The sequence below is a fragment of the Miniopterus schreibersii genome, assembly GCF_964146895.1.
Source record: "Miniopterus schreibersii genome assembly, chromosome: 14".
In the NCBI taxonomy this organism is placed as follows: domain Eukaryota; kingdom Metazoa; phylum Chordata; class Mammalia; order Chiroptera; family Miniopteridae; genus Miniopterus; species Miniopterus schreibersii.
The window spans coordinates 20,583,226-20,608,025 of NC_138114.1; the positions used below are offsets into that span (position 1 = coordinate 20,583,226).

The 24,800-nt window shown below is 36.3% G+C and overlaps 1 protein-coding gene across 4 annotated transcripts; it reads left to right on the forward strand.

Moving 5' to 3' along the window:
- The first annotated feature begins 807 nt into the window (after nt 1-807).
- SLC25A16 (solute carrier family 25 member 16) lies at nt 808-24,299 on the forward strand. 4 transcript variants are annotated; one of them, XM_081158387.1, is made up of 10 exons: nt 1,003-1,076; nt 3,563-3,636; nt 4,736-4,828; nt 7,816-7,949; nt 9,399-9,462; nt 12,485-12,606; nt 13,053-13,119; nt 18,123-18,285; nt 21,343-21,411; nt 22,739-24,299. In XM_081158387.1, exons 4-10 carry the CDS (start codon nt 7,887-7,889, stop codon nt 22,893-22,895), a joined length of 705 nt encoding a protein of 234 aa, XP_081014513.1. In that variant the 5' UTR covers nt 1,003-1,076; nt 3,563-3,636; nt 4,736-4,828; nt 7,816-7,886; the 3' UTR covers nt 22,896-24,299. The 4 variants fall into 4 exon arrangements, with proteins under 4 accessions (XP_081014512.1, XP_081014515.1, XP_081014513.1 ...); XM_081158386.1 differs by lacking the exon at nt 3,563-3,636 and having other exon boundaries at nt 808-1,076; XM_081158389.1 differs by lacking the exon at nt 3,563-3,636 and having other exon boundaries at nt 808-1,076; nt 22,711-24,293.
- The last annotated feature ends 501 nt before the right edge of the window (nt 24,300-24,800 follow it).

Consider the following 24,800-nt stretch of genomic DNA (forward strand, 5'->3'; position numbering starts at 1 on the left):
CTTGTTCCTAAACAAAGGGTTCCCCCAGGCGCCCCATCCTTTTGCAAACCCCAGCCCACATTGCCAGTAACCTGTGACCATTATACTTTGCCTACTTCCCCATGCCTGTAATTCCTAACTTTCCCTTGTGATCTTAGTCCTTCTGCCCAACGTAAGCAACTAGCTTATGGGGGGCAGGTTAGGGCAGATTTCTGTGGATGACCCCTACTGATCTCCCATATTGCCAGCAATATTGGAATAAATGCACATATACGATTTGGCCCTGTCTCTGCTTAATTCGCTCAAGTGGTGCCAGGCAGCCGGGACGCACTGTTGTCCGGTTTCAGTATTGGTGTAATTTGTAGAGCTCCAGAGAAATAATCTGCTTTAGCCGTATTTCTTTGGAAGAAGTGGTAGGGGTGGAATGAAAGTTTCGTAGGGGGTTTAGACAGGGCAGAAATTGAGGTTCAGCGAGCAGCTCTGAGCAGGCAGAGCTGATCTGGCAGGAAATGGTGCAATTTCAGAGGTTCCTGGTAAGAATGAAGAACCAAAGGTTGGTTCTGGAAACGGTTCATCTGAGGGAGGTCAGCAGACAGCCTCCTGAGAGGTTATAGATCAATGGTCAATACAGGCCAATGCACAGGGCAGAGCTTCCTGAACTGGTGGGTTTTGCAGGGACCCTCACGCGGGCCACGTTTCCCTTCCAGCGTCTGGACGTAAAGGGCCTGGGAAGGGAGCCCGCAGCGGCGACGTGGGGTGGGACTGGCTGAGGCAGTCAGCAGGGCGCCAGACTCCAGCTTCCGGCCCCGGTCCAGGCCACGCCCCTGCATACGTCATCAGGCCGCGCCGTGCCGCCGGGTGTTTCTCAGCCCCGCCCGTGCGGCGGTCGGTGCCCACTCGGTGCCGGCAATGGCTTTGGCCCTAGCCCTTGGGGTGTAAATTGGTGGCTAAAGCTCCTAACGCGGCCCTGGTCCTGATGGCGGCGGCGGCGGCTCTGGTGGCGGCCGACCCCCCTCCCGCGATGCCGCAGGCTGCAGGAGCCGGAGCGCCCAGCGCCCGCCGGGACTTCTACTGGCTGCGCTCCTTCCTGGCCGGAGGTGGGTGTCCGCCCAGAGGACCCGGCCGCGCTCGGGGTGGCGGGGGCAGGTCGGGTGCATGCGGCCGCGATGCCATTCTTGGATCGCGGCCGCATCCAGTGGGTGCTTCAGTGCCCTGCCATATGTTTGCCCTGACCTGTTGTAACCTTTTTCTAATAATCACTTGACTAGTGACAGCAGGATCCTGGGGAGGAGGGGCCTGGAGCTGTCATGGGGCGGGTGGGCCTGGAGCTGTCATGGGGCGGGTGGGGACGTGGAAGGGATGAACCTGGGACCCATTCCTCAGGGTTGGGTGGCAGGGAAAAGAGGGGAGTCTTTTACAAAGACTCCAGGGTTTCAGTGAAACATGCTGGGCACTCCTTTCTTTTATAAAGACCGTAGGTGACTGAGTGTAGAATTGGATTTTGCTGTTTGCTTAAAAGAAAACAAATAGCATCTTAAACATGATTGGGAAATTATGCAAAACTGTCTGCAACCAAAATTGGTTCCAGTGATTCTGGTAAACTATGCCACAGTTACTTGACAGGTAGCTGGTGCAGCACTACTGTTGGTTTGACCGTGGGACGAGAAGGTTCATATTTCCTCTGCCTTCCTATAAAGAGATGTTTCAGTCTTCACCCTTTCTTAATTGATTGTGTGAGTTGTCATCACTTATTTGTTAAGGCTAGGAATTTTTAAAATTTCACATTATGAGGACTTATAGAAAGATAATGTCTGTATGCTGCAGTAGTATTAAGAATTTATTCTGCTGCTAGAAAGGACATTCATTTATTTATACAAGGAACATTTCAGTGTCTGCTATGTGCCTGCTATATGCGCAGTGTACATCAGAACAAAACAAAATCTTGGAGTTTACATAGGTTGGGGAGAAAGACAATAAACCAAATGGAAAAGTAAGTTATATAGTATGTTAGAAGGCAGTGAATGCAATGGGAAGAAGTAAAGAAGGAGACTGGGACAAGGAGGTGGAGAGGCTAAGTGGGTGCATATTAAATAAGATAGTCGTGGTTAAGTCTCATTGGGAGGATGACACTTGAGCAGACTGGAAGAAGTGAGGGAGTTTAGCAAGTTGATGGCTAAGGAGGAGCATTTCAGGAGGAGAGAAAAGCTAAAGCAAAGGCTTCAAACTAGGAGGGCCTCCTCTGTTCAAAGAACACCAGTGACACCTACGTGGCTGGAGCCAAGTGGTGGTGATGGGGGAAGGAGGTTAGAGACATAAAGGGGGGCAAAAACTGAGGGTCTTGCATACTATTGTAAAGATTCTCATTTTTACTTGGAATGAAATTGGGGACCATTGCAGGCCTTTTTTTTTTTTGTAATGCTATGGGAAAGAGGAGTGGCAGCTGCAGGTATTATGCTGATCTGAGCTGTCAGAATCTCTCCAGATTGCTCTCTTATGCAGTTGGAGATCCCATGGCCACAACCAGCCACAGCCCTTGGAAACATGCTGGCCATTGCATGTCTTGAGCAGAAAAGTGACAGATATGACATGTATCAAAAGAATTGCTTTGGCTTCTCTGTTGAGAATAACTGTCAGAGGGTAAATATGGAAGCAAGGAGACTAGTTTGGAAGTTATTGCAGTAATTCAGATGATAGATAGTGGCTTGGATTAGGTTAGTAATAGGAGAGGTGGTAAAAAATTGTGATTATCTGGATGTAGACAGACCGAATAGGATTTTCCAACGGATTAGAAATGGGATAAGCAAGTGACTCATTTTGGTCTGAGCAGCTGAAAGGTTGAAGTGCTTATTGGCTGAAATGGGAAGTCTGTGGTTGGAGCAACTTTCAGGATGGTTGTGGTGGGGAGATGAGTTCAGTTTTGGGCATGTTACATTTTGTGATGTTGATTAGACATTGAAATAGAGTTATGGTACATGTAGGTGAGGATAGCAACCAGGACTCATATGCTACTAGTGGTAATGTAAATTGATACAACCACTGTGGAAAACTTCTTGAGTTGTTATCTCTGAAGCTGAACATTTGTATGCCATATGATTGAGCAGTTCTACTCCTAGGTATATTCCAACATGTATATTTCTGTTCATGTCTATGACATTCATGGTAGCCCCAAACCAGAGCAATCCAAATGTCCATCAATGTTATAACATATTACCAAAATATGGTGTGGTCATATGATGAAATACTTTGCAGCATTGAAAATGAATAAATTCCTGCCACATGCAGCAATGTGGACAAATCTCACAAGCATAGTATTGACCAGAAAAAGCCAGACACAAAGCAAGCCATACTGTGTGATTTTATTTGTATAAAGTTCTAAGTCCATGTTGTTAGAAATCAGAAGGCTGATTGGTTATCTCTGAGAAGGAGGGACAAACAGTGATTATGGACAGTACAGAAAGGACTTCTGGGTGTCTGGTAAAGTTTCATTTTTTTGTTTTGGGTGGTCCTTACACGATTATATTTATGATTGTATTTATGTGGCATATTTATGATTTGTGCACTTTTCTTCCTATGTATATTACAGTTAAAATCTATCAAAAAGAGGAAAAGGATTGGAGGCAGCAAGTATCAGAAACTCTGCAAAGGAATCATGATTAAGTTGTGTATTTTTTAGAAGCTTGCATAGTTTTTTTGTTTGTTTTGGGGTTTTTTGTTTGTTTTAAAATCAGGTTTATTAAGGTATAATTTATATACAGTAAAATTCACCCTTAATTTAAATGCATTTTCTACTTATGATATTTTCAATTTACAACGGGTTTATCAGGATGTAGCCCCATTGTAAATCAAGGACCATTTGTACATGTAAGGTATCTTAGTTCATTTGGGCTGCTCTAACAAAAATTCTATAATCTGGGTGGCTTATAAATAACAAACATTTGTTTTTCATAGTTCTAGAACTGGGGAGTCCAAGATCATAGTTCCAGTAGATTCACTTTCTGGTGAAGCCTAGACAGCACCTTCTTGCTGTGTTTTCATAAAGTGGGAGGGGCCGGGGGTGTCTGGGTCCTTGTTTATAAGGGTTAGTGGGGTTAGTGCCCTTATAATGGTTGGATCATATCATGTTTTATAAAAATAAACATGTAGAGTCCTAGGACCTAATCATCTCCTAAAATCCCACCTCTAAATGCCATCACATTGGGAATTAGTTTTCAACATATGAATTGGGGGAGTGGGACAAACAACAGAGCAAAAAAGTCTTTATGCATTGTCTCCTTAGAAGCATGCCAAGCTAGTAGGGTTGTCCTGTATGTATTCTCTTTTGCACTTTACTGTCATCCACGTGTCTGCACAGTGGCAAATGGTAGGGGTCAAATACATAATTGCTGAATATGTGAAAGAATAATTGAATTTTATGGGTAAAAGTTGGTTGTTTCAATACAAAAGTTACACAGAAGAGGAGGTTGCTTCAGAGAGAGCCTATAACCATATTTAGGAAGATTCCCAGTGCTCATCAGTTATTAGGAGACAGATTTATACTCTTCAGACTTTTTTTAAGTATGACATTCTCATTTAGTAAGTTACAGAGGATGAGGGCTAATCATCTGCACATCACTTCTACTAGGCAGTTCTACCCATGGAGACCAAGTGAAAGATCAGAGGGGGTGTGTTGGCTGAACAAATAATGATTTCCATTATTTTTCAAACAATGGAAAGAAATGGTGTGCAGTTTTTCCCTAACCTCTTAAAATTTTTTTAGGTATTGCAGGATGCTGTGCTAAAACAACAGTTGCTCCTTTGGATCGAGTAAAGGTTTTATTACAAGCTCACAATCACCATTACAAACATTTAGGTGAGTTAATAGATGCTAAAGAAAAAATGAATGAAAACATTATCCAATCTGCAGGCTTGGTTTCAATTGGTGAATTGCAATGGAAAGTGGATACAAAGGGAGTTAAAGTTTGGGGGCAGATTTTACAAGGGATGTATCTCTTATCCATTTTAGTCTTTTCATTTGCAATAGTGGTTATAATCATTTTAGGGTACTGATATCCTTTAAACCAAAATCCTTGAATCGTAGAAGTAAGTACTGTTTGTTTATTGGGATTAACAGGTCACATCCTTGACAGACACATTAACAGCTCAGCCTGATTTAAAAAAAATTCAATCAGTGATGGAGAAAAGGCATATTCCTTTAAACACTTAAACATGACTCTAGAAATCCTAGTGCAAGCAGAATCCAATGCAGTTAGTATATACGGGTAAACTTCCATTGTTGAGAAAATATCAAGCCCTTAGTTGTTCCTTACAAACATAAAAATCCACTTAGTTAACATGGACACTAATAATATATCATTGGTGGTGGTGAGAATTTTTTATAGCCTTTTTGGAGGGCATTTTTGGTAAATGCATCAAAAAGATACATCCTCTTTGCCTTGCAGTTCTAATTCTAGCAGGTTATTTTAAGGAAGTACTAATCAGAAATGTGCTCAAAGATGTATATATGAGAATCAAAGCATTATTTAGGTTAGTAAAAAAAAACAAAGCTTTTAATAATACGGAATTGGCTAAGTTAAATAAGTATTTAAATAAATAAGTCAATATTATAGACTATTTTGCAATTATAGAAAATTGTAAAAGTATTAATTGACCAGGAACAATGCTCATAATGTATTAGTTAAACGTAGAAGTATTACCAAATGGAGTCATATTGCATTTTGTATAAATAAACGTGCTTAGACAAAAGGCTAGAAAGACAAACATTAACATTAGTGGTTAATATTCAGTGGCGAGATTAGAGTGATGTTTTTCCTCTAAGCCAACGATTTTCAATCTTTTTCATCTCATGGCACACATAAACTAATTACTATAATTCTGCAGCACATCAAAAAATGTATATTTTGTCTATCTGACCAAAAAAAAAAAGGTATAATTTTTATTTGTTCACACCAGATGGCTATTGTGTTGGCTGTTGTAATTTTTTTTAAAAAAAATATGTCTTTGTTGATTTCATAGAGAGGAAGAGAGAGAGAGAGAGAAACGTCAATGATGAGAGTCATTGATCAGCCGCTTCCTGCATGCCCCCTACTGGGGATCAAGCCCGAAGCCTGGGCATGTGCCCTGACTGGGAATTGAACCAGTGACAGCTTGGTTCATGGGTCAACACTCAACCACTGAGCCACGCTGGCTGGGCTTTTTGCCAGTATTTTTATTTTTATTTTTTTATTTTTTTAAATATATCTTTATTGATTTCATAGAGAGGAAAAGAGAGGGATAGAGAGATAGAAACATCCATGATGAGAGAGTCATGGATTGGCTGCCTCCTGCACGCCCCTGACTGGAGATTGAGCCCCCCACCCGGGCATGTGCCCTGACCGGGAATCGAACCCTGATCGCCTGGATCCTGGGTCCACTCTCAGCCGCTGAGCCACGTCCTGCCGGGCTGCCAGTATTTTTAATACTAAGTCTTTACTTAAAATTGAAAGAGCCCAGCCAGTGTGGCTCAGTGGTTAAGCATTGACCTATGATCCAGGAGGTCATGGTTCAATTTCTGGTCAGGGCAAATACCTGGGTTGCTGGATCCCCAGTAGGGGGCGTGGAGGAGGCAGCTGATCAATGACTCTCTCCTATCATTGATGTTTCTCTCTTTCTCTCTCCCTCTCCCTTCCTTTCTCTGAAACCAATAAAAAAAACCCATATTTTAAAATTGAAAGAAAAAAATTGCTACCACCTCTGTGTTCAGCAATGAATTCTTTATCTTCACAGTGTGCTGCTCATGTATAGAAAGAATCAGACCTTTGAACTTATTGAGAGATTATATAAAACTGGAAAGGGAGGACATTATTTTCTTTTGTTATCTAAATTGGGGGTGAAAAGGAGATGAATTATATTACCCAATATCTTGGAGTACTTTTAATGACTCAACTTAGAATGTCTGAGCAGGATTGTTTTATTCCTTTAACCTTTTCCCCATGCTGATCTATATTATTTTGCTTCCTGATTTGTAATCATTAGATTACATATTCACAGTTAGATATCATGCACTATAGGACTGCATGCCATGGGTTATAGTGTACCCTACAAGACATGCAAAATTTGAAATGGAATTCCTGGAGTGGTGTATTGTATGGAGTTTCATGTATCTTTAAACTATACAAGCCATAAAAACAAAAGGTGTTGACTTTTTTTTTTTTAAAATATATCTTTATTGATTTCAGAGCGAGGAAGGAAGAGGGCGAGAGAGAGATAGAAACATCAGTGATGAGAGAATCGTCATTGATGGGCTGCCTCCTGCACACGCCTGACTGGGCATCGAGCCCGCATCCGGGGCATGTGCCCTGACCAGGAATTGAACCGCGATCTCCTGGGTCCTAGTTGATGCTTAACAGTTGAGCCACGCCTGGCTGTGCAGCAGTATTCTTATATAAACAAAGCACACTTGTATCTGGGCCCGTCTGGGGAATCTTCATCTTTCCACATAGAGTTGATCATTTGCACTGCCATAGATGAACCTTGGATATATTTCTGTTGTTAATATTTTTTAGATTGCTGTAGTTTAATATAATATGTGATATTTAGAAATATAATTTACTATAATTTGTAGCTGTTCTTGCTATTAATATTTTATTTTTCTACATGTGCTATGTTTATATAATTAGAACAAGTGATGTGTTTTAAGTAGTGTTAACATAGAAATTACTATTCATGTAATTACTCAAACAATTATATTATAAATGATGACATTAGTAGACTTTATCTGTGATTGTTATGAAAATTTGAATTTAGATAGTTTTCTCTGTTTTAATATTATTTTTCTCCTAAAAATCTTTCTCAAAATAGGAGTATTTTCTACATTGCGCGCTGTTCCCCAAAAGGAGGGATACCTTGGATTGTATAAAGGGAATGGTGCAATGATGATTCGAATCTTTCCCTATGGTGCAATCCAGTTTATGGCGTTTGAGCATTATAAAACGGTGACCTTTTATTTTATTTTCTTCTTTTGTGTCCTTAAATATCATACTTAGTTGACAAGCATTTGCTTTGGCCTTTAAAGTTACTCTGGATTAATGAGTAAAGTAATGCCCTTTTGAAGGAATAAGACTTATGTTCCTTTAAAACTCTAAACATAGCTTGGTTTTGGATTGTTAGTCATTTTTGAGTAAATTATTTATATTCCTACTTATGAAGAAGAGTTAGAGTATCCTTCAAGTAGATAATTATAAATACTTAAAATATTAATAGCTCTTTAATGTGCTTGCTGCCTCAGTTGTAGGAGAGGAACATTGTGGCTTTGGATTTTCTTATTAAATAAAATGGCAAAACCATATTGTAAAAGTCTGTTTATAAGTAGTGATCTAAGTTAACAGCTTTTCCCGTCTTACTCATTGATCAGGTTTCTCTTTTCTAGCTGATGGAAAGTTTATCCTCTGAAACATCTTAACACAGAAAAGGGTTAAGTATGTTAAATTTCACAGTGTGTCTTTCTTTTTTTATTTTTATTTTATTTTATTTATTTATTTTTAAAACATATTCACCCCTGCTAAATTCTTCTTCTTCTTTTTTTTTTTTAAATATATCTTTATTGATTTCAGAGAGAGGAAAGGAGAGGGAGAGAGAGAGCTAGAAACATCAACGATGAGTCAGTGATCCGCCACAGCCCGCAACCCGGGCATGTGCCCCGACCGGGAACCGAACCCTGATCACCTGGATCCTAGGTCCACGCCCAACCACTGAGCCACGCCTGGCCGGGCGTGTCTTTCTTTTTTTAAAAGACTCCATTTTGTTATTGAATTTTTATTTTATTTTTTTAGAGACAGGAAGGGAGAAAAAGAGAGCAAGAGAGAGAAACATCTATGTCAGAGAGAAACATTGATCAGTTGCCTCCTGTATGTACCCCAACCCGGGATCAAACCCACAACCTGGGTATGTGCCCTGACCAGGAATCCCACCGTCTTTCGGTGTAACAGATGACGCTCCAACCAACTGTGCCACACTGGCCAGGGCTCACAGTGTATCTTAAAGTGAAAAGTAAACAGTAGAGATGGGAACAACATTCTAAGCTAGTCTGTCAGATGGAATGGATACCATCAGTGTAGTAAGACTTCATTGTCTACAGAAGCATTTTATTCCTACTACCCCCATATGCTATTGTGGTCATCAGTGTGTAGTATATTCAGTAATTCTAAGCTAGATTGCTTCTATAAAAGTACAAAATTAGAGCAGAAGCTATAGCGAAATGTCCAACCTCTTTATAATGTGATATAACATTGTCCAGCTTTACATAATTGCGCTCATTTCACTCACAGTACTGATTTTCAGTTTATTAGTTTTGTAACCCTTGTGAAATAAGTCTTCATTATTAAACAGTAAAATGGGTAGCATTTTAAAAGTATCTCATTTAATTTCATGCTTTTGGTTTCTAGTTAATTACTACAAAGCTGGGAATTTCTGGTCATGTGCACAGATTAATGGCTGGATCCATGGCAGGTAAGGAGTTAGGTAAATTTTCTTTCTGACAGATTTATTTTATATTAAAGTACTTAATTTGATTTAGGTGATATGTTTGACATGGATTAAGTAGCGTACATTTGTTATCTTTCTGTATTCAATTATGTAAGAAATCATTGATATTTCAATTCAAAAATAGTATTTTACAGTAGGAGATGGTAAGGAATAGTCTAAACTTACAACAAAAGGAAAACATACATTCCCTTTGACAAGTCTCCTGAAAATGTTAATTTTTTTCTTTCAAAAAAATTTAAAAATTATAATGACTCTAGTAATACCTACTCCTATACAATGAAAATAGTTTCACTCCCTAGAAGCAATCACTATTAACAGTTTCTTATGTATGCTTTTTTCTAATACTACTCTATAGGATAAGGACTTTTTGTTATCTCAAGACTCTTTCTATATCGGTACATAGATCTTATTTTTTAAAGAATTGCGTTATGTTCTTTTTTTGAGAGGTCAAATTTCTTTTCTTTATTTTTTTAGAACTGTGTTATATTCTAAGGTATGAATGTACCGTGACTTATTTAATCAAACCCCTACTGATTGACATTTGGGATAATTTTAGTTTTTGTTTCACAAATAACACATTCTACTTGTGTGACTATAACTGTAGAATAAGTTTTCAGAAGGGAAATTGCTTTACCAAAAGATATAGGTATTTAAATTTTGATAGACGTTGGCAAACTGATCTCCGTAATGCTTTCAATGGCTTTTCCCCCTATATACCATACCAACACTGGGTCTTATCAAATTTTTAATACTTGGAAATTAATTCTGGGTAAGGTTGGTCAGCTTTTTAAACTTCTGGCAACCATCTGTATTTCTCCTACTTTCCTCCTTGAGTTGTTCCTATTCCTTAAATGTTCGTTTTTGTATGTTTTGGTGTTAGGACATTAGTTTTCTTTTCTATCAGATAGTGCTAATATTTTATTTCTCAGTTTTAGATTTATCTTTTGACCTTACTTGTGATTTTTTTAGAAAAATCATCTAAAAGTTGTTTTTACCCCCCGTACAGAAGTTTTACGTAGCCAAGTGTGTTAGTCTCTTTCTCTGTGACTTCAAAATTGTGTGTTGTCTTTATAAATGCCTTTACCTTTCTAAGATAAAACATTTAATCATGTTTTCTCTAAAACTTTTTAATATAATTTTTTTAATGTTGATCTTTTTAATATTTATTTTTATATAAGGAATGAAGTAGGGGTTGAATAAAATTTTTCTCTAAATGACTGGTCAGTTGTGCCAACATTATTTACTCAGTAATTTGTTCTTTCCCTGATTTTAAGCACCTTTATCATATAATAAGTTCAGTGAATTTACTTAAGAGAAGTAAGGATATATAGTGATATTTAGCAACTAAGATATTCATTGTAGTTTTGTTTTATCATAACAAAAGGTGTTTTAAATATGTTGCAATAGAAGAGTGGTTTAAAAAATCCATATATCAGAATTCTACATATTCATTAATATACTCTTTGTAGAATTTTATTAACAAAGAAAGATGTTTACATCATAAGTAAAAAGCAAATTACAAAAGAGAATGTTCAATATTATATATCATATTTTGATTTTTAAGAAGTAAATACTTATATAAATATTCATAGAAAAATTCTGCAAGGTTATAAACCAACATGTTAACTATTTTTATTTCTGCTAATGGAAATAAGACCATTGGAAGGTGATATATCTAAATCTTAATTGTAGGATTATCATAGGTTTTGTAGGGTTTCAGATAACTTTTTTGGCTATTACTTTAGTCATGGTATGACATACTCCATGGTGATACCAGGTTTCTGTAACCAAGATTCTATACCATCCCTTCCTGGGTACTAGCAGTGGGACAGAAATGTGTGTGGCTAGAGCATCTAGATTATTTGGACCTTCTGAGGGTATAGGCCCCCTTTTTCAGTATGTGCAATTAGGCATTCTAGTAGTTCTAAAACCCTTGAAGTTTAAATGTGCTGTATGGTGGGGAGAGGAGTGCAGTTAGATGTGAGCAGGTAAGCCCCAAAGGCAAAGAAACCCTTTGGAGACACTGTAGCCATAGATAATCATCCTCTTTTTTGTTGAGACAACAGGCTTGGTCTTAGATGTCAGGTCTTAGGAACTTGCCAGGTCTTACTACCTTAGACTCTGAAACCAATGACTCTTCAGCCTTTTACCTTTATACATAGATTTATGCTGTTCTACGTGACCTACCTTATCTGTGGTTTTGCCTTATCCAATTTTTATTTAGCTTTTCTTGACTTCTAGCTGGCTGACTCAAGTTCAATGAGTAGTAAAAATAACCAATAATAATATTCAAAATATTTAGTAACCCAACTGTAGAGATACTAACAAATAGGACAGGTTCTGAAACCTCCATTTAACTCATTTGTGGCTGGATCATGAGATGGTATGCGGTGGTGGTGGGGTGGGAGTTCTGGTGGGAAGAGAAAGCCACCAGAGCCATTATAGGGGAGATCTTCGAGAGTTGCAGCTACTTGCCAGGTGGTATAGAAATATTTCAGTATTTTATGCTGGCATGATGGTGCTGGTGAGTAACATTAGCTACCACATACTGCCTACTTGCTATGTGCTGTGCACAGACCTTAGCTTGTGACATGTCATCTTGCCTAGTGCTATGGAGATAGTTTTTCCTTTCGATATCTTACCTTGGAATACACAAGTAATAGAATTTTTAAAATATTCATGATCCACTTACACTGTACTATTGGTACTAACAATATATCTTCACAATGGGAAGAACTTGAAAAGATTTTTATAGACTCTCAGAAGGTAGTTTTCAGCTCATGATATTATGATACAATTGTATCAATATCACCTTTGATTTCATTGGGTTTTTATCATTGCTATAATTTGAGAACACAACAAATGATGTGAAAGATATATAGATATATATCTTTCACATATATGATATGTTTAATGTGATGTAATGATAGGAAAGATACATGTGTGAAAAAATTTCTTGTACATTAAAGTTTCTACTCTTTTTCAGGTATGACAGCAGTTATCTGTACTTACCCTCTTGACATGGTTAGAGTACGCCTAGCATTCCAGGTGAAAGGGGAACACACTTACACAGGAATTATTCATGCATTCAAAACAATTTATGCAAAGGTACATATTTACTTTTCTCATCTATAACATGCCCTTTTATATTTAGGGAAATATTTTGAATGTTATCTAAATAATTATTTATAGGTAATAGTAATAATTATGAAAACACATTTGTGTTTCAAGGTGGATCCCAGGATAATTTTTTATTATAATATATGCTTTTTAAAAATTTATTTTACTTACACCATTGATTTTTTTAGAGAGAGAGGGAGGAAGGTGGGAACCGAGAGACAAACTTTGATTTGTTGGTTCACTCATTTATGCATTCTTTGGTTGCTTCTTGTATGTGCCCTGGCTGGCGATTGAACTCACAACATTGGTTTATCAGGACGATGCTCTAACCAACTGAGCTACTAGGCAAGGGCTATAATGTATGCATTTGTTCTTTGATATTTATCATAATGAGAGAAAGGTAATTTTTCTTCTATTGTTTCTTCACTCAAAAGGAAGGTGGTTTCCTTGGATTTTATAGAGGCCTGATGCCTACTATATTAGGAATGGCTCCATATGCAGGTATGTTTCAAATTTGTCAGAATTTTGGTTTTTTATTTTCTTCTAAGAATGAGTTTTAAAGTTTAGCATTTTATGTTTAAGCCACTAATCTGTCAGAATTTTTTTTTTCCTCCTTAGGGTAACCATTTGACTCAGCACCATTTATTAAGTAGCCCCTCCTTTCCCCAGTGATCGTCAGTGCTACTTCTTATTTTATTTTATTTTATTTTTAAATATGTTTTTATTGATTTTGGAGAGAGGGAGGGAGAGAGAGACAGAAACATCAATGAGAGTCATTGACCTGCCGCCTCTTGCATGCCCCCTACTGGGGGTCGAGTCCCCAACCCTGGCATGTGCCCTGAACAGGAATTGACCACAATATCCTGGATCATAGGTCAATGCTCAACCACTGAGCACACCAGCATGGCGGGTCAGTGCTACTTCTTAAAACAATACCAGAGTGCAGGTTTTGTTTTTTTTTATATATCTTTATTGATTTTTAGAGAGAGAAAGGGAGAGGGAGAGAGAGTTGAAACATCAATGATGAGAGAGTCGTCATTGATCGGCTGCGAGCCCACAACCTGGGGATGTGGCCTGACCAGGAATCGAATCTTGATCTCCTGGATCCTAGGTCGACACTCAACCGCTGAGCCACACCCAGCTGGGCCAGAGTGCAGTTTTATAATAAACTTATATTTGATAGGACAAGTCCCTTGACTTTATGCTCTCCCCCCCCCCCCCCCAGGAATGTAAGGACTGTAGATATTTTGCCATTCCACATATTTTGGAACCAGTTTTCGATGTTACACAAATACCCTTGTTGGGATTTTGAATGAAATTTCATACAGATTTTGGACATTTTTACTAGATATAGTCATAAATACCTTATTAGCTTTGTTTTGTCATTGAGAAAATTATATTTTAAGTTTATTGCTTGATTTAATTTTTATATAATCTTATAACTTGCTGGTATCCTACTTGTTGATACTATAGCCACCTACCACATTACTTGTAGATGTTTTGGGTTTTCTGTTTGGCAAATAACATTATTTTTCTTATTTCATTCTAATTCTTCTTTTTTTAAAAATATATCTTTATTTTAGAGGAAGGGAGAGGGAGAGAGATAGAAACATCAATGATAAGAGAGTCATTGATCGGCTGCCTCCTGCATGCCCCCTACCGGGGATCAAGCCCGCAACCCGGGCATGTGCCCTGACCGGGAATTGAACTGCAATCTCCCGGATCCTAGGTTGATGCTCAACTGCTGAGCCACACTGGCTGGGCTCTAATTCTTTTTTAAAAATATTTATTTATGTTTGTCTTACCTTACTATACTAGCTAAGGACCTACCATGTAGCAGTGAATAAAAGTCACAATCTTGTGCATTTTGGTTCCTTACTGATTTTAAAGGGAATTTTAAAGGGAATGAATAATACATTATTCATTTAGCATAATGTTTACTGTAGAATGTATCAATTATCAGGTTGAGGAAGTTTTGATAAGAATTTTTATCTGGATTGGTGTTGAATTTTATCAAATACCCTTTTCTACATTTGCTGAGGCGATCATATAGTTTTCTCCTTTAATCTGCTGATATGATTAATGACATTAATCAATGTTCTAATGCCAACCCAACTTGGTTGTGATACAGTCGTCTTTTTATATCTTGTTGGATTCAATTTATAAGTTTTTATAAGTTTTTACATCTGTATTTATAAGTGAGATTACATTGTAATTTTTGTTTCTTGTAATATCCTCAAGTTCTCATAGAATGAATTAAGTATTTCTTCATTTCCATCCTCAGGAAGAATCTGTGTAAAATTATTAGAATTCCTGTTTCTGGAAAGTTTTAATTGTGGGATGATTTTTAAATACTGGTTTAATTTCTTGAGTGATTGTAGAGCTGTACAAGTTTTTGTGCATCATTTTTGGTAATTCGTACCTTTCTTTACCATTTTTAACTTGACTGTTTTGTGCTAGTTTTCAATTTTTTGTTAAAAGATTTTTCTTTTTTTTTTGCTTATTGATTTTTAGAGAGAGAGAGATGAAAGGAGAGAGAGAAAGGCAGACAGAAAAAGAGAGAGAAAAAAAGAGAAACATCAATTTGTTATTCCACTTATTTATGCATTCATTGGTTGAGTCTTATATGTGCCCCGACTGGGGATCCCACTACAACCTTGGTGTATTGGGACAGTGCTGTAATCAGCTGAGCTGCCTGGCCAGGGTTTTCCTTATTTTGTCATAATTTTTCACATTACTCTGTCTATAGTTATGTTCCCTTTTTTATTTTTGTTTATATTTTCTCTTCTTTAGTCTACTTTTATTTTCCATTTCATTGATTTTTGTTCATACGTTAATTATCTCCTTCTTTCTCTGGGTTTATTCTCAGTTGGATGCTTACCTCATTAACTTTCAACCTTTAGGCTTGTTTTTTTCCCCCTAATGTAAGCATTTTTCTCCTAAATACCGCTTTAGCTGCATCAGCGAGTTTGTTATTTTATTTATTTTTACTTAAAACTTGGACATTTTCAACATATTCAAAAGTAGACAATAGTATAATGAACCCCCATGTACCTATCACCTAGCTTTGATAGTGATTAACTCATGACCAATCTTATTTTATTTAACTCCTAATTATTCCCTCCACCTTCATCTCAAATTGTTTTAAAGCAAATTGCCACTTTATTTCATCCACAATATATCAGTATTCAGCTCTTTATGCTTTTTTTTTTAAAGCACGACTTCATACCATTTGAAACTGTAAAAAAAATTCTGAGTATCATCTAGTCATTGTTCAAATTCCTGCCTATCTCATAATAATTTTTTGGCCATATCCAGGTTACTATTTGCCTGGTATATATTTTTTCATCCTTTTTACTTTTTCATATCTTTATGTTTTAGGTATGTAACCATCATATAGCTGGATATTTTATTTAATCCAGTATGTGAAATATTTTAATTGCCAATCAATCCACTTAAGGTTATTGTGATTACTGATATATTTGGACTTGTTTCTATACCTTGCTATTTGATTTCTATGTGTTGCTTTTCTTTTTCTTTTTCAAATTCCTTTCTTATCATGTTTGCTTATTTTTCTGAATCCTTACCCCCCTTTTTTAAAAAAGCCGTCCTGAATTTGTTTATAGATTTTTAAAAATTTGACTTTTAGAGAGAGAGAGAAACATTGATGTGAGAGCGAGACATCGATCAACTGCCTCCTGCAATCCAGGCATGTGCCCTGACCAGAAATCGAACCAGTGACCTTGTGGTGCACTGGACAATGCCCAACCAGCTGAGCCACACTGGCCTGGACCCCCCTTACTCTTTATAAATATACAAACTTACTTGCCTCCTCCTATGCTTGGCCGTCTTATGAGCTTATTATTTGATCTTAATCTCTGAGTTTCAGACTCAGTGATACCTTCTTCAGTAGGACTAATTTCAGGATCCATCTCAATGGCTTTGCTGGTATTGGCATTAATATGTACTTATTACACCACTATCATGGGCCCACACCTCCCAAGTGGGCCCCAGCTTATATTTTTGGGAGGTGGTAGGTCTGGGGATTCTTGGAGACCTTATACTTTTTACAAGCCCAACAGTGGATATAGTTGTTGTGCAATGACAAAGTCCCTCAGAATACCTATATTGCCATTATGCTGGAAGCAGAACTCTTTAATTTTTTGCTATATTTTCTTCTCTTTCTATTTTTTTGTTTTAGTTTTTAAAAATGTTTTTTACATAGTTATTGTATATGTATATAATTTCCTTAATTCTTCCCCATTTTCCAAGTATTTTTTCTATTTTTGAATACTCTTCACAAATACCATTTTTATTAATTGTGTCATATTTCACTAAATATTATTCCACATCATTTAGGTAGTTCTAATTTTTTTCACTTGTTTAATTTGCTGCAAACTTCCTTGTGAGCTTTTTCTGTATTTAGATTAAGTCCTTAGAATAGATTTTCCAAATATAAAGGTGTATGAATATTCCAAACTTACATATCATCATTTCAAAATACTATATGATTGTAAGAATTTTGTATAAAGAATAAATGCCTATATTGAGGTATCCTGGACTGAATTTTTTTTTTTTTTTAATGTTTTTATTAATTTCAGAGAGAGGAAGGGAGAGAGATAGAAACACCAATGATGAGAGAGTCATTGATCGGCTGCCTCCTGCATGCCCCCTGCTGAGGATCGAGCCTGCAACCAGGGCATCCTAGGTTGATGCTCAACAGCTGAGCCACTCCTGGCCGGGCTGAACTGAATTTTTGTTAGTGCTTATTTGTTCTTAAGCATCAAGTATCTCTTTAAGTATGTTTTAAAAATTTAGTAGATATCAGGATACCTTGATTAATGCTTAGATGATAGGATTACTTGAATTCTATTTTTGATTTTATTAATGTACAACTTAAATGAGTCTATTATAAAATCATGCAAATTTTCAGCAATACCAACTTCATATTACCAATAACTTAATTCAGTATTTATCAGATTTCACATGTCTTGGGAGCCAATATGAACATTTTTCTTATGGTCACAACTCTTCCTTGAAGACAAAATTAGATACTGAGTTAAAATAACAGTGCTTTATCACTGCTGAATTTTTAGCCTCTATCTTACATTATCATCATTATTGTTATTATAAATAGAAGTTGTCATATTTACTTGTAACTATTAATCATGACTTTAATATTTATTCATGTAAACCTTGGAAAATAGTTTAATTCTATTCCTATATAAGGTGGCATTATACTCACTACTGCCTTTATTCAATGAACTGAACTATATATTAGTATGTGAAAACCAATGCTATAATTTTTTATAGATGGTAATTTTGTTGTCTTTAGGTTAGTTATAGATATTAGTTTTTTATTTTATTTTAGATTAATTAAACCAAACATCAGGAAACAGGAAATGTATAGTTAGTGAGTCAGTTGGTTATTTTGTAAGAATGGTGCCTTTTCACAGCTTACGTTCTTTTTAAGCATCGTGGTGAATTTATATTTTGTTTTTCAGGTGTTTCATTTTTTACTTTTGGTACCTTAAAGAGTGTTGGGCTTTCCCATGCTCCTACCCTTCTTGGCAGACCTTCATCAGACAATCCTAATGTCTTAGTTTTGAAAACTCACATAAACTTACTTTGTGGTGGTGTTGCTGGAGCAATAGCACAGACAATATCGTAAGTTTCTTCATCAACTTAATTCAGTCAAATTACAGTTACCCAATTCCGATTTTTAGCATTGGTTAATCATTTTTTTCTGATAGGTTATTAAAACACAGGATTCCTTGCAAAATATAAGTATTACTTTAATACATTTTTTTTCAGGTGTGCCTGCACTTTTAGCATATTATAAATAATTTAGTGCCAAATTGATCAAATTAGTTTGAACCCACCCTGTTTCCTATGGATTCATTTAAAAGGAAGAAAGGTAGAAAGAAACACGAAGTATTGTCCTCATCCATATTTTCTCATGAATTTGCCTATATTTAGTTTTTGAAATTTGAGTCATTTATGTGTTCGTGTGCGTAACGAGGCACAACTTCTCTTGCACTAAAATCTTGAAGGCCTGCTTTGTCAGACAGCGTACGAGGCTTTGGGAGGTTCACTGAAGGAAAAACACAAGTATTGTCTCAAGAAGCCTATACTTTTATTGAGACAATAGCAATAAAATGGAGTTATATATTAATTTAAGTTCTAGTGGAAACATAAAGGTATTATATTGTAATTGAAAAGGCTTCAAAGAATTTCTGTAGACCAAGAGAAATTGAGTAGATGAGATAAAAAGAGGCTGGAATACTAAGAAGCAGGAACTTTTCAGGAATAGTAAGAAGAAAAGCTTTCTGTGACTGAGGAGTATCTTATAAAACAGGAAGTATCACAGACTCAAAAAAGAGGATCCAATGGAAAAAGAAAACTCAAAGGAAGATAAGTACTGAAAAGTAAGGTGTTCATTGGATTTTGCAATTAAGTGTTACCTTTGTGAAAGCAAATTTGGTGTACTTATGTGTGAGAGCAGATCATTCTAGATGGAGAGTAAAGAAGAAAGTAGGTGTGTGGTTTACTTTTGGAAACCCGGCTGTGGGAACCCGTTCATTTGCAGAGACATGGTCACCTCTGGCTATTTTGATTCTCTTCTTGGTTTTACTGCCCTTTTTATTTATCACTTCCAACTTAGATCCTTAAAATCTGTCTTCTCTTTCCCACTTCTCTTCTTAAACTATATTCTATACCCATTCTTAACAGATCCGGTGGCTCTTTCTCAGGCCTTTTACCCACCTTGCAATGTTCTAGTTCCTTGGTTTTTGTAACAGTGCCCCCCTTTGGCTATCATGCTCCCTAACCTTCCCTTTTTCCATACCTTGCTCATTCATGTCCTCCTCTTCCTACCTATCAGTGCCAATTTTTAAGGCCCAACCAGACTTTAAACCTTTGCTTTCTCCTTAAATAACAAGAATAGCTTTCTTGATATTTTCTTGATCTGTCTTTGTGGTTTCAGTGGTCACTTCTCTACATATAACCAGTTCTATTTAAATCGTCATTATTGACTCACTTCTCTAGCAAGCTCTTGGATGTTTCTCTACTTGGACTTCTGCAGTCAGTGCAACTCTCTAATTCAGATATTCCTTCTTTCCTCTTTGTGTCAATCCTCAGTTCCCAGGTTTCCTATTTGTTATTGATAAACATTAATCTTTTAGTCCTAATAATACCTTGAAATCATTGTTCACATTTTACATATCCATATACTCATTAAGTCTTACCATTTTTTACTTCAGAACATTGCCTACAGTGCTATTTTCTTTCTTTCACAATGTTATTTCCCTAGTTCTGATCCTTGTACCTTGTCTTCTTACATTCTCTCCTTTATACTAATCAATTTCTTCTACTTACATACATCTTTTCCTGCCTGGAAACTGAATCCTTCAGGTTGAGGTTTTGGTCCCTTTTTCTTCATGAAGTTTTTTCCTCTTCCCACACCCCATTAAAAAATAACTCCTGGAGATGCTATTGAAGTACATAACTATTTCATAATAAATTTAAATATATATAAAAGTATATAATTATTTTTGTCATATATTACTCATGTTTATATTAGGTACCATGGAGAGGTTTGAGTAGGAAAGTAGAAATCAGCTTTGTGACACTGGAGAATGTCTCGAAGACTCAATTTTCTTAACCTTAATGTTGGGATAACAGTACCTACTTCATGCATATGTGAAGATGGAATGAGATAATATACATAAATTGTTTAGCACAGGACCTAACATAAATAGTCAATATTAGCAAAATAAAAGTAATTTAAAAAAATCACCTGGGATCCTACCCTGAAAAGAGATTACTTTGTATATTTTATTTCAGGCAATTACATTTCTAGATCTGTATTGTTAATTTTAGCCCCTAGAGAAAAATTTTTGGTTGGTCTACTATATACAGGAGGACTTGGTGACTATTCTTATAGAGTAGTGGTTCTCAACTGGGGTGATTCTGTCTCCAGTGAACATTTATTTTATTTTAATTTTTAAAAAATATATATATATTTTCAAATGTATCTTCATTGATTTCAGAGAGAGGAAGAGAGAGATAGAAACATCAATGATGAGAGAGTCATTGACCCGCTGCCTCCTGCACGCCCCCCACTGGGGATCGAGCCTGCAACCCGGGCATGTGCCCTGACTGGGAATTGAACCTTGATCTCCTGGATCGTAGGTTCACACTCAACTGCTGAGCCATGCCGGCTGGGGTGCAGTGAACATTTATTAATGTCTGGAGACATTTTTGGTTGTCATAACTGGGGGTGTGCTACTGGCATCTAGTGGGTAGAAACTAGGGATGCCCCTGAACATCCTACAATGTACAGGACAGCCCTCCATTACTAAGAGGTGTCCAACCCAAAATGTCAATAGTGCCAAAGATAAGAAACCCTGTTTTAGGATTATAGCTGTGAAAAGCACCTAGTTTGTTTCTTTAGGAAGTGGCATTTAATTTGGCCTTGAGGAATGAATAAAAGTTGATATTATTATGGGAGAAGAACCATCTAACCTGAGGGAACCACATAAACAAAGGTCAGGAGACCTCTATATTGTTATTTTATTCATGTGCCTGCGTCCTCACTCAGAGATTAGACAAAACCATAAGAGAATAGGAACACAGGATTTCTTAGCATATTTAGGGCTTAATATTCGATAATTGTTGAGCAGAAAACAGTCATTTTTGAGTCCTGCCCTTTTCTTTGTCTAGCTACCCATTCGATGTGACTCGGAGGCGGATGCAGTTAGGAACTGTTCTTCCAGAATTTGAGAAGTGCCTGTAAGTTCTCCATTTGTCATTGTTTATTTTCTTTAGGAAATGTAATGTTTGGAGTAAGTAGGGGGATAGGGCTGTGTCTCACTAGTAGTCTAGAACTCCCATTTTATCTCTCATAGTTGAATTTGATTACCTTATAAGGGTTTAATTCAGGTCCCAATCCTCCTATTAAAAATTTCACTTTAGAGCAGCTCTGTTATGTAGGGATAGAAGGTTAGCTATGTATGTAATTTAAAAATTTCTGGTGGTCACATTAAAAATTGTATAAGAAGAAACATGAAATTAAAATAATATTTTTATTTAACCTAAAATATAACTTTGACACTTCAATATTTTATTTTATTTATTTATTTATTTTAAATATATTTTTATTGATTTCAGAGAGAGGAAAAGAGAGGGAGAGAGAGAGACAGAAACATCAATGATGAGAGAGTCATTGATCGAGCCTGCAACTGGGCATGTGCCCTGACCAGGAATCGAACCCCGATTGCCTGGATCCCAGGTCGACGCTCAACCGCTGAGCCACACCCGGCCGGGCAACACTTCAATATTTTATATCCCTTTTTTATTCTAAGCGTTTGAAAGCCAGGGTGTATTTTACATTCACAGCACATCTCAATTGGGACGTGCTACAGTTAAAGTGCTCAGGAGCCATGTATGGCAGGTGGCTACCATTATTGCACAGCACAGCTCTAGAGTTTTCTATAATTTATAAATATTTGGAGCCTTTCTGTTTGATTGGTGATGTGTTGTCCCTCGGGAAGGGCAGAATGTTTTTGTTCAGGACCCTGAATTGCCTTTGTTGACCCAAAATATTTTTTGAAGATTTCAGTCCAGATTGCCTATCGAAAGGTAAAGGCAAAGCCCAGAATGTTGATGAAAGGAAAGAAAACATCATTTGAAACAAGAAAGTCTGTATTGCTGAAATCTGAAATGCAGTCCTTCAAGCTTTAGTTCTATAACCACCTGCTAGTTATAATATAGAACTGGAGCAGAATGGAAGCTTGAAGGACAACTGTTCTTACATCCTTTGAGAAGACTACATTAGTATTTCAGATATTATTATGGAATAGTGTTGGCAATAAATGCCACAGACATAGACAAACAAAATATATGTTATTAATGAGCCCATCAATTCTCTGCATAGTGCTTATACTAGTGTGGAATTAATTGCTGTTTTATTGTGAATTTTTAGCTTGTTTTAGTACTTGCTTTTCAAAAACTACTCAAGATGGTATTTTAGCTTCTTTTAAAAATGCTATTATGAATCTTAAAATTGTCTCTTCGTGAGTAGGCCTGAAGGTGTCATCATTTAACCCTTGTCTTTCAGTACCATGCGGGAGACTATGAAGTATGTCTATGGACACCATGGAATTCGGAGAGGATTATATCGTGGTTTGTCTCTGAACTACATTCGCTGCATTCCCTCTCAAGCAGTGGCTTTTACGACATATGAACTCATGAAGCAGTTTTTTCACCTCAACTGAAGAAAAAATCGTGATTTCCTTTCCTTAAACTCTCAGAGGGAGAAATAAAATGTCACTCTAATTTTGGGGAAAACATTACTTGAAGGGGCATATTTACCCTGTCACAGGAACCACTGGTATTTTAGTACTTGACTTTTTTATTCATCACAAATCAAAAGTGCTTACTATACCTTTTGATGCCAGAAGTTACACCATAGAATGTTGGAAAAAATTCCTAAACTGACGCTGGCTAATCAGTTAGGTTATTTGAAACCATTTACAAGTGTTATTTGAAGGTAGAACTAATTTAAAATAGGATTCAAGAGGGATTGCCATGGGCTTTATCATGTTGTTGCAAGCTTTTAATTGTAATCATGATTTTCAAAGACTCAAATATTGGTTATTATTATAGCAAACAGGCTTTGCAGAAGAATGATGGGAACTGAACTTTTAAGTTATATAAACTGTAACTTAGAAGCTGGTATTGAAATATTGTTTTTATTATTTCTCTTCTTAAAATTCTGCTCCACTGGATAGAAGGACACACACTTTTTCTCTTCATTTTTAAAAAAAAATATAAACATTGTATTTAAAAAGTCATGTAGAGACTCAACAATAGATGAAGAATTTTCAGGTATCGCTGAAATGTTATTACCAGGTATTATGACTGATTTAAGTATTTTTAAAAGTCAATGTATTTCCTAAAGGCAGTAGTAGTCAATACTATCTGCTCTTGAAACAGATTAGCATTATAGATTTGTTTTGTTAGATGATTTGGTGTATACTAGAAAATTTATTTCAGTGGGCTATGAAATATCCATTAATATAGATGTGAATGTCAAAGACTGTTTTAAAGTATTGTCATGATACATTAACTAGTTCTTCCATGTAAAATAATTTTAGTGCAATATAAACTTAAGTAGAAATGTAAAAATGATTTGAATTGCTATTCTTTATATTAAAAGGGCTTAAAGTGTAAGAATTCCATTTATTGTGTTTAGAGTACTTTTTGTTTTATTTTAAGCATGACAGAAATGGGAGGGGAACAGTTACAGTTTTGTCCTCAGAAACAGTGATTTGTAGAATTGATGTGATTTTTAAGATATTAGAAAGCTAAGTTGAAAGTGTTATTTCTGCTTCAATTTTTATTTTTACATAAAAGATTTCTTGTCACACCTTGGTAAAAGTTAGATGAACTGGTTTCATTTTCAAAGTCTTTATTTTAAAATAAATATGTATCTTTGTATGATTTATGAGTGTATATGCAGGTGAAAATACATGTGTTCCTAAAACTATTTTGTATATTTTCATTTCTGGATTACACTGTAGCTAAATATTGTTATCAAATCTCATGATAATTTAAATATATAAAATAAGTATCTCAGTTATGTTATCAATAAAAAGGACTGCAAATATTTTTTAAATAAATTTGCATTGTATGACTTTTTTTTCTCCCAATTGATCTTAGAGCAGGAGGGAGGGAGAGAGAGAGAAAAACATTGATGTGAGAGAGACACATCCATCAGCTGCCTTCCACACACGCCCCAACTGGGGATGCAGCCCGAAACCTGGGCATGTGCCCTGACCGGGAATCGAACCCATGACCTTCCTATGCACTGGATGATGCTCCAACCAACTAAGCCACACTGACCAGGACCATTCTATGTCTTTTATAGAACACATAGTATATTTTAAATTGTATTCATATTTCAACAGTTATTTTTCTCTTAACTCTTATTGCAGCACATTACATTTTGAAACACAAATGTTAAACATAAGCAATCAGAATGGAAGAATGTTTAAAATAATAACTATATTTATATCTGATTTATTTCAGATTGATAACCCAAGTACATCATGCCACATTATCTTCCATTTGGAGATTGACTGTTTCTGTCTTGATCTCCGTTATTACTCTCTTCCTGC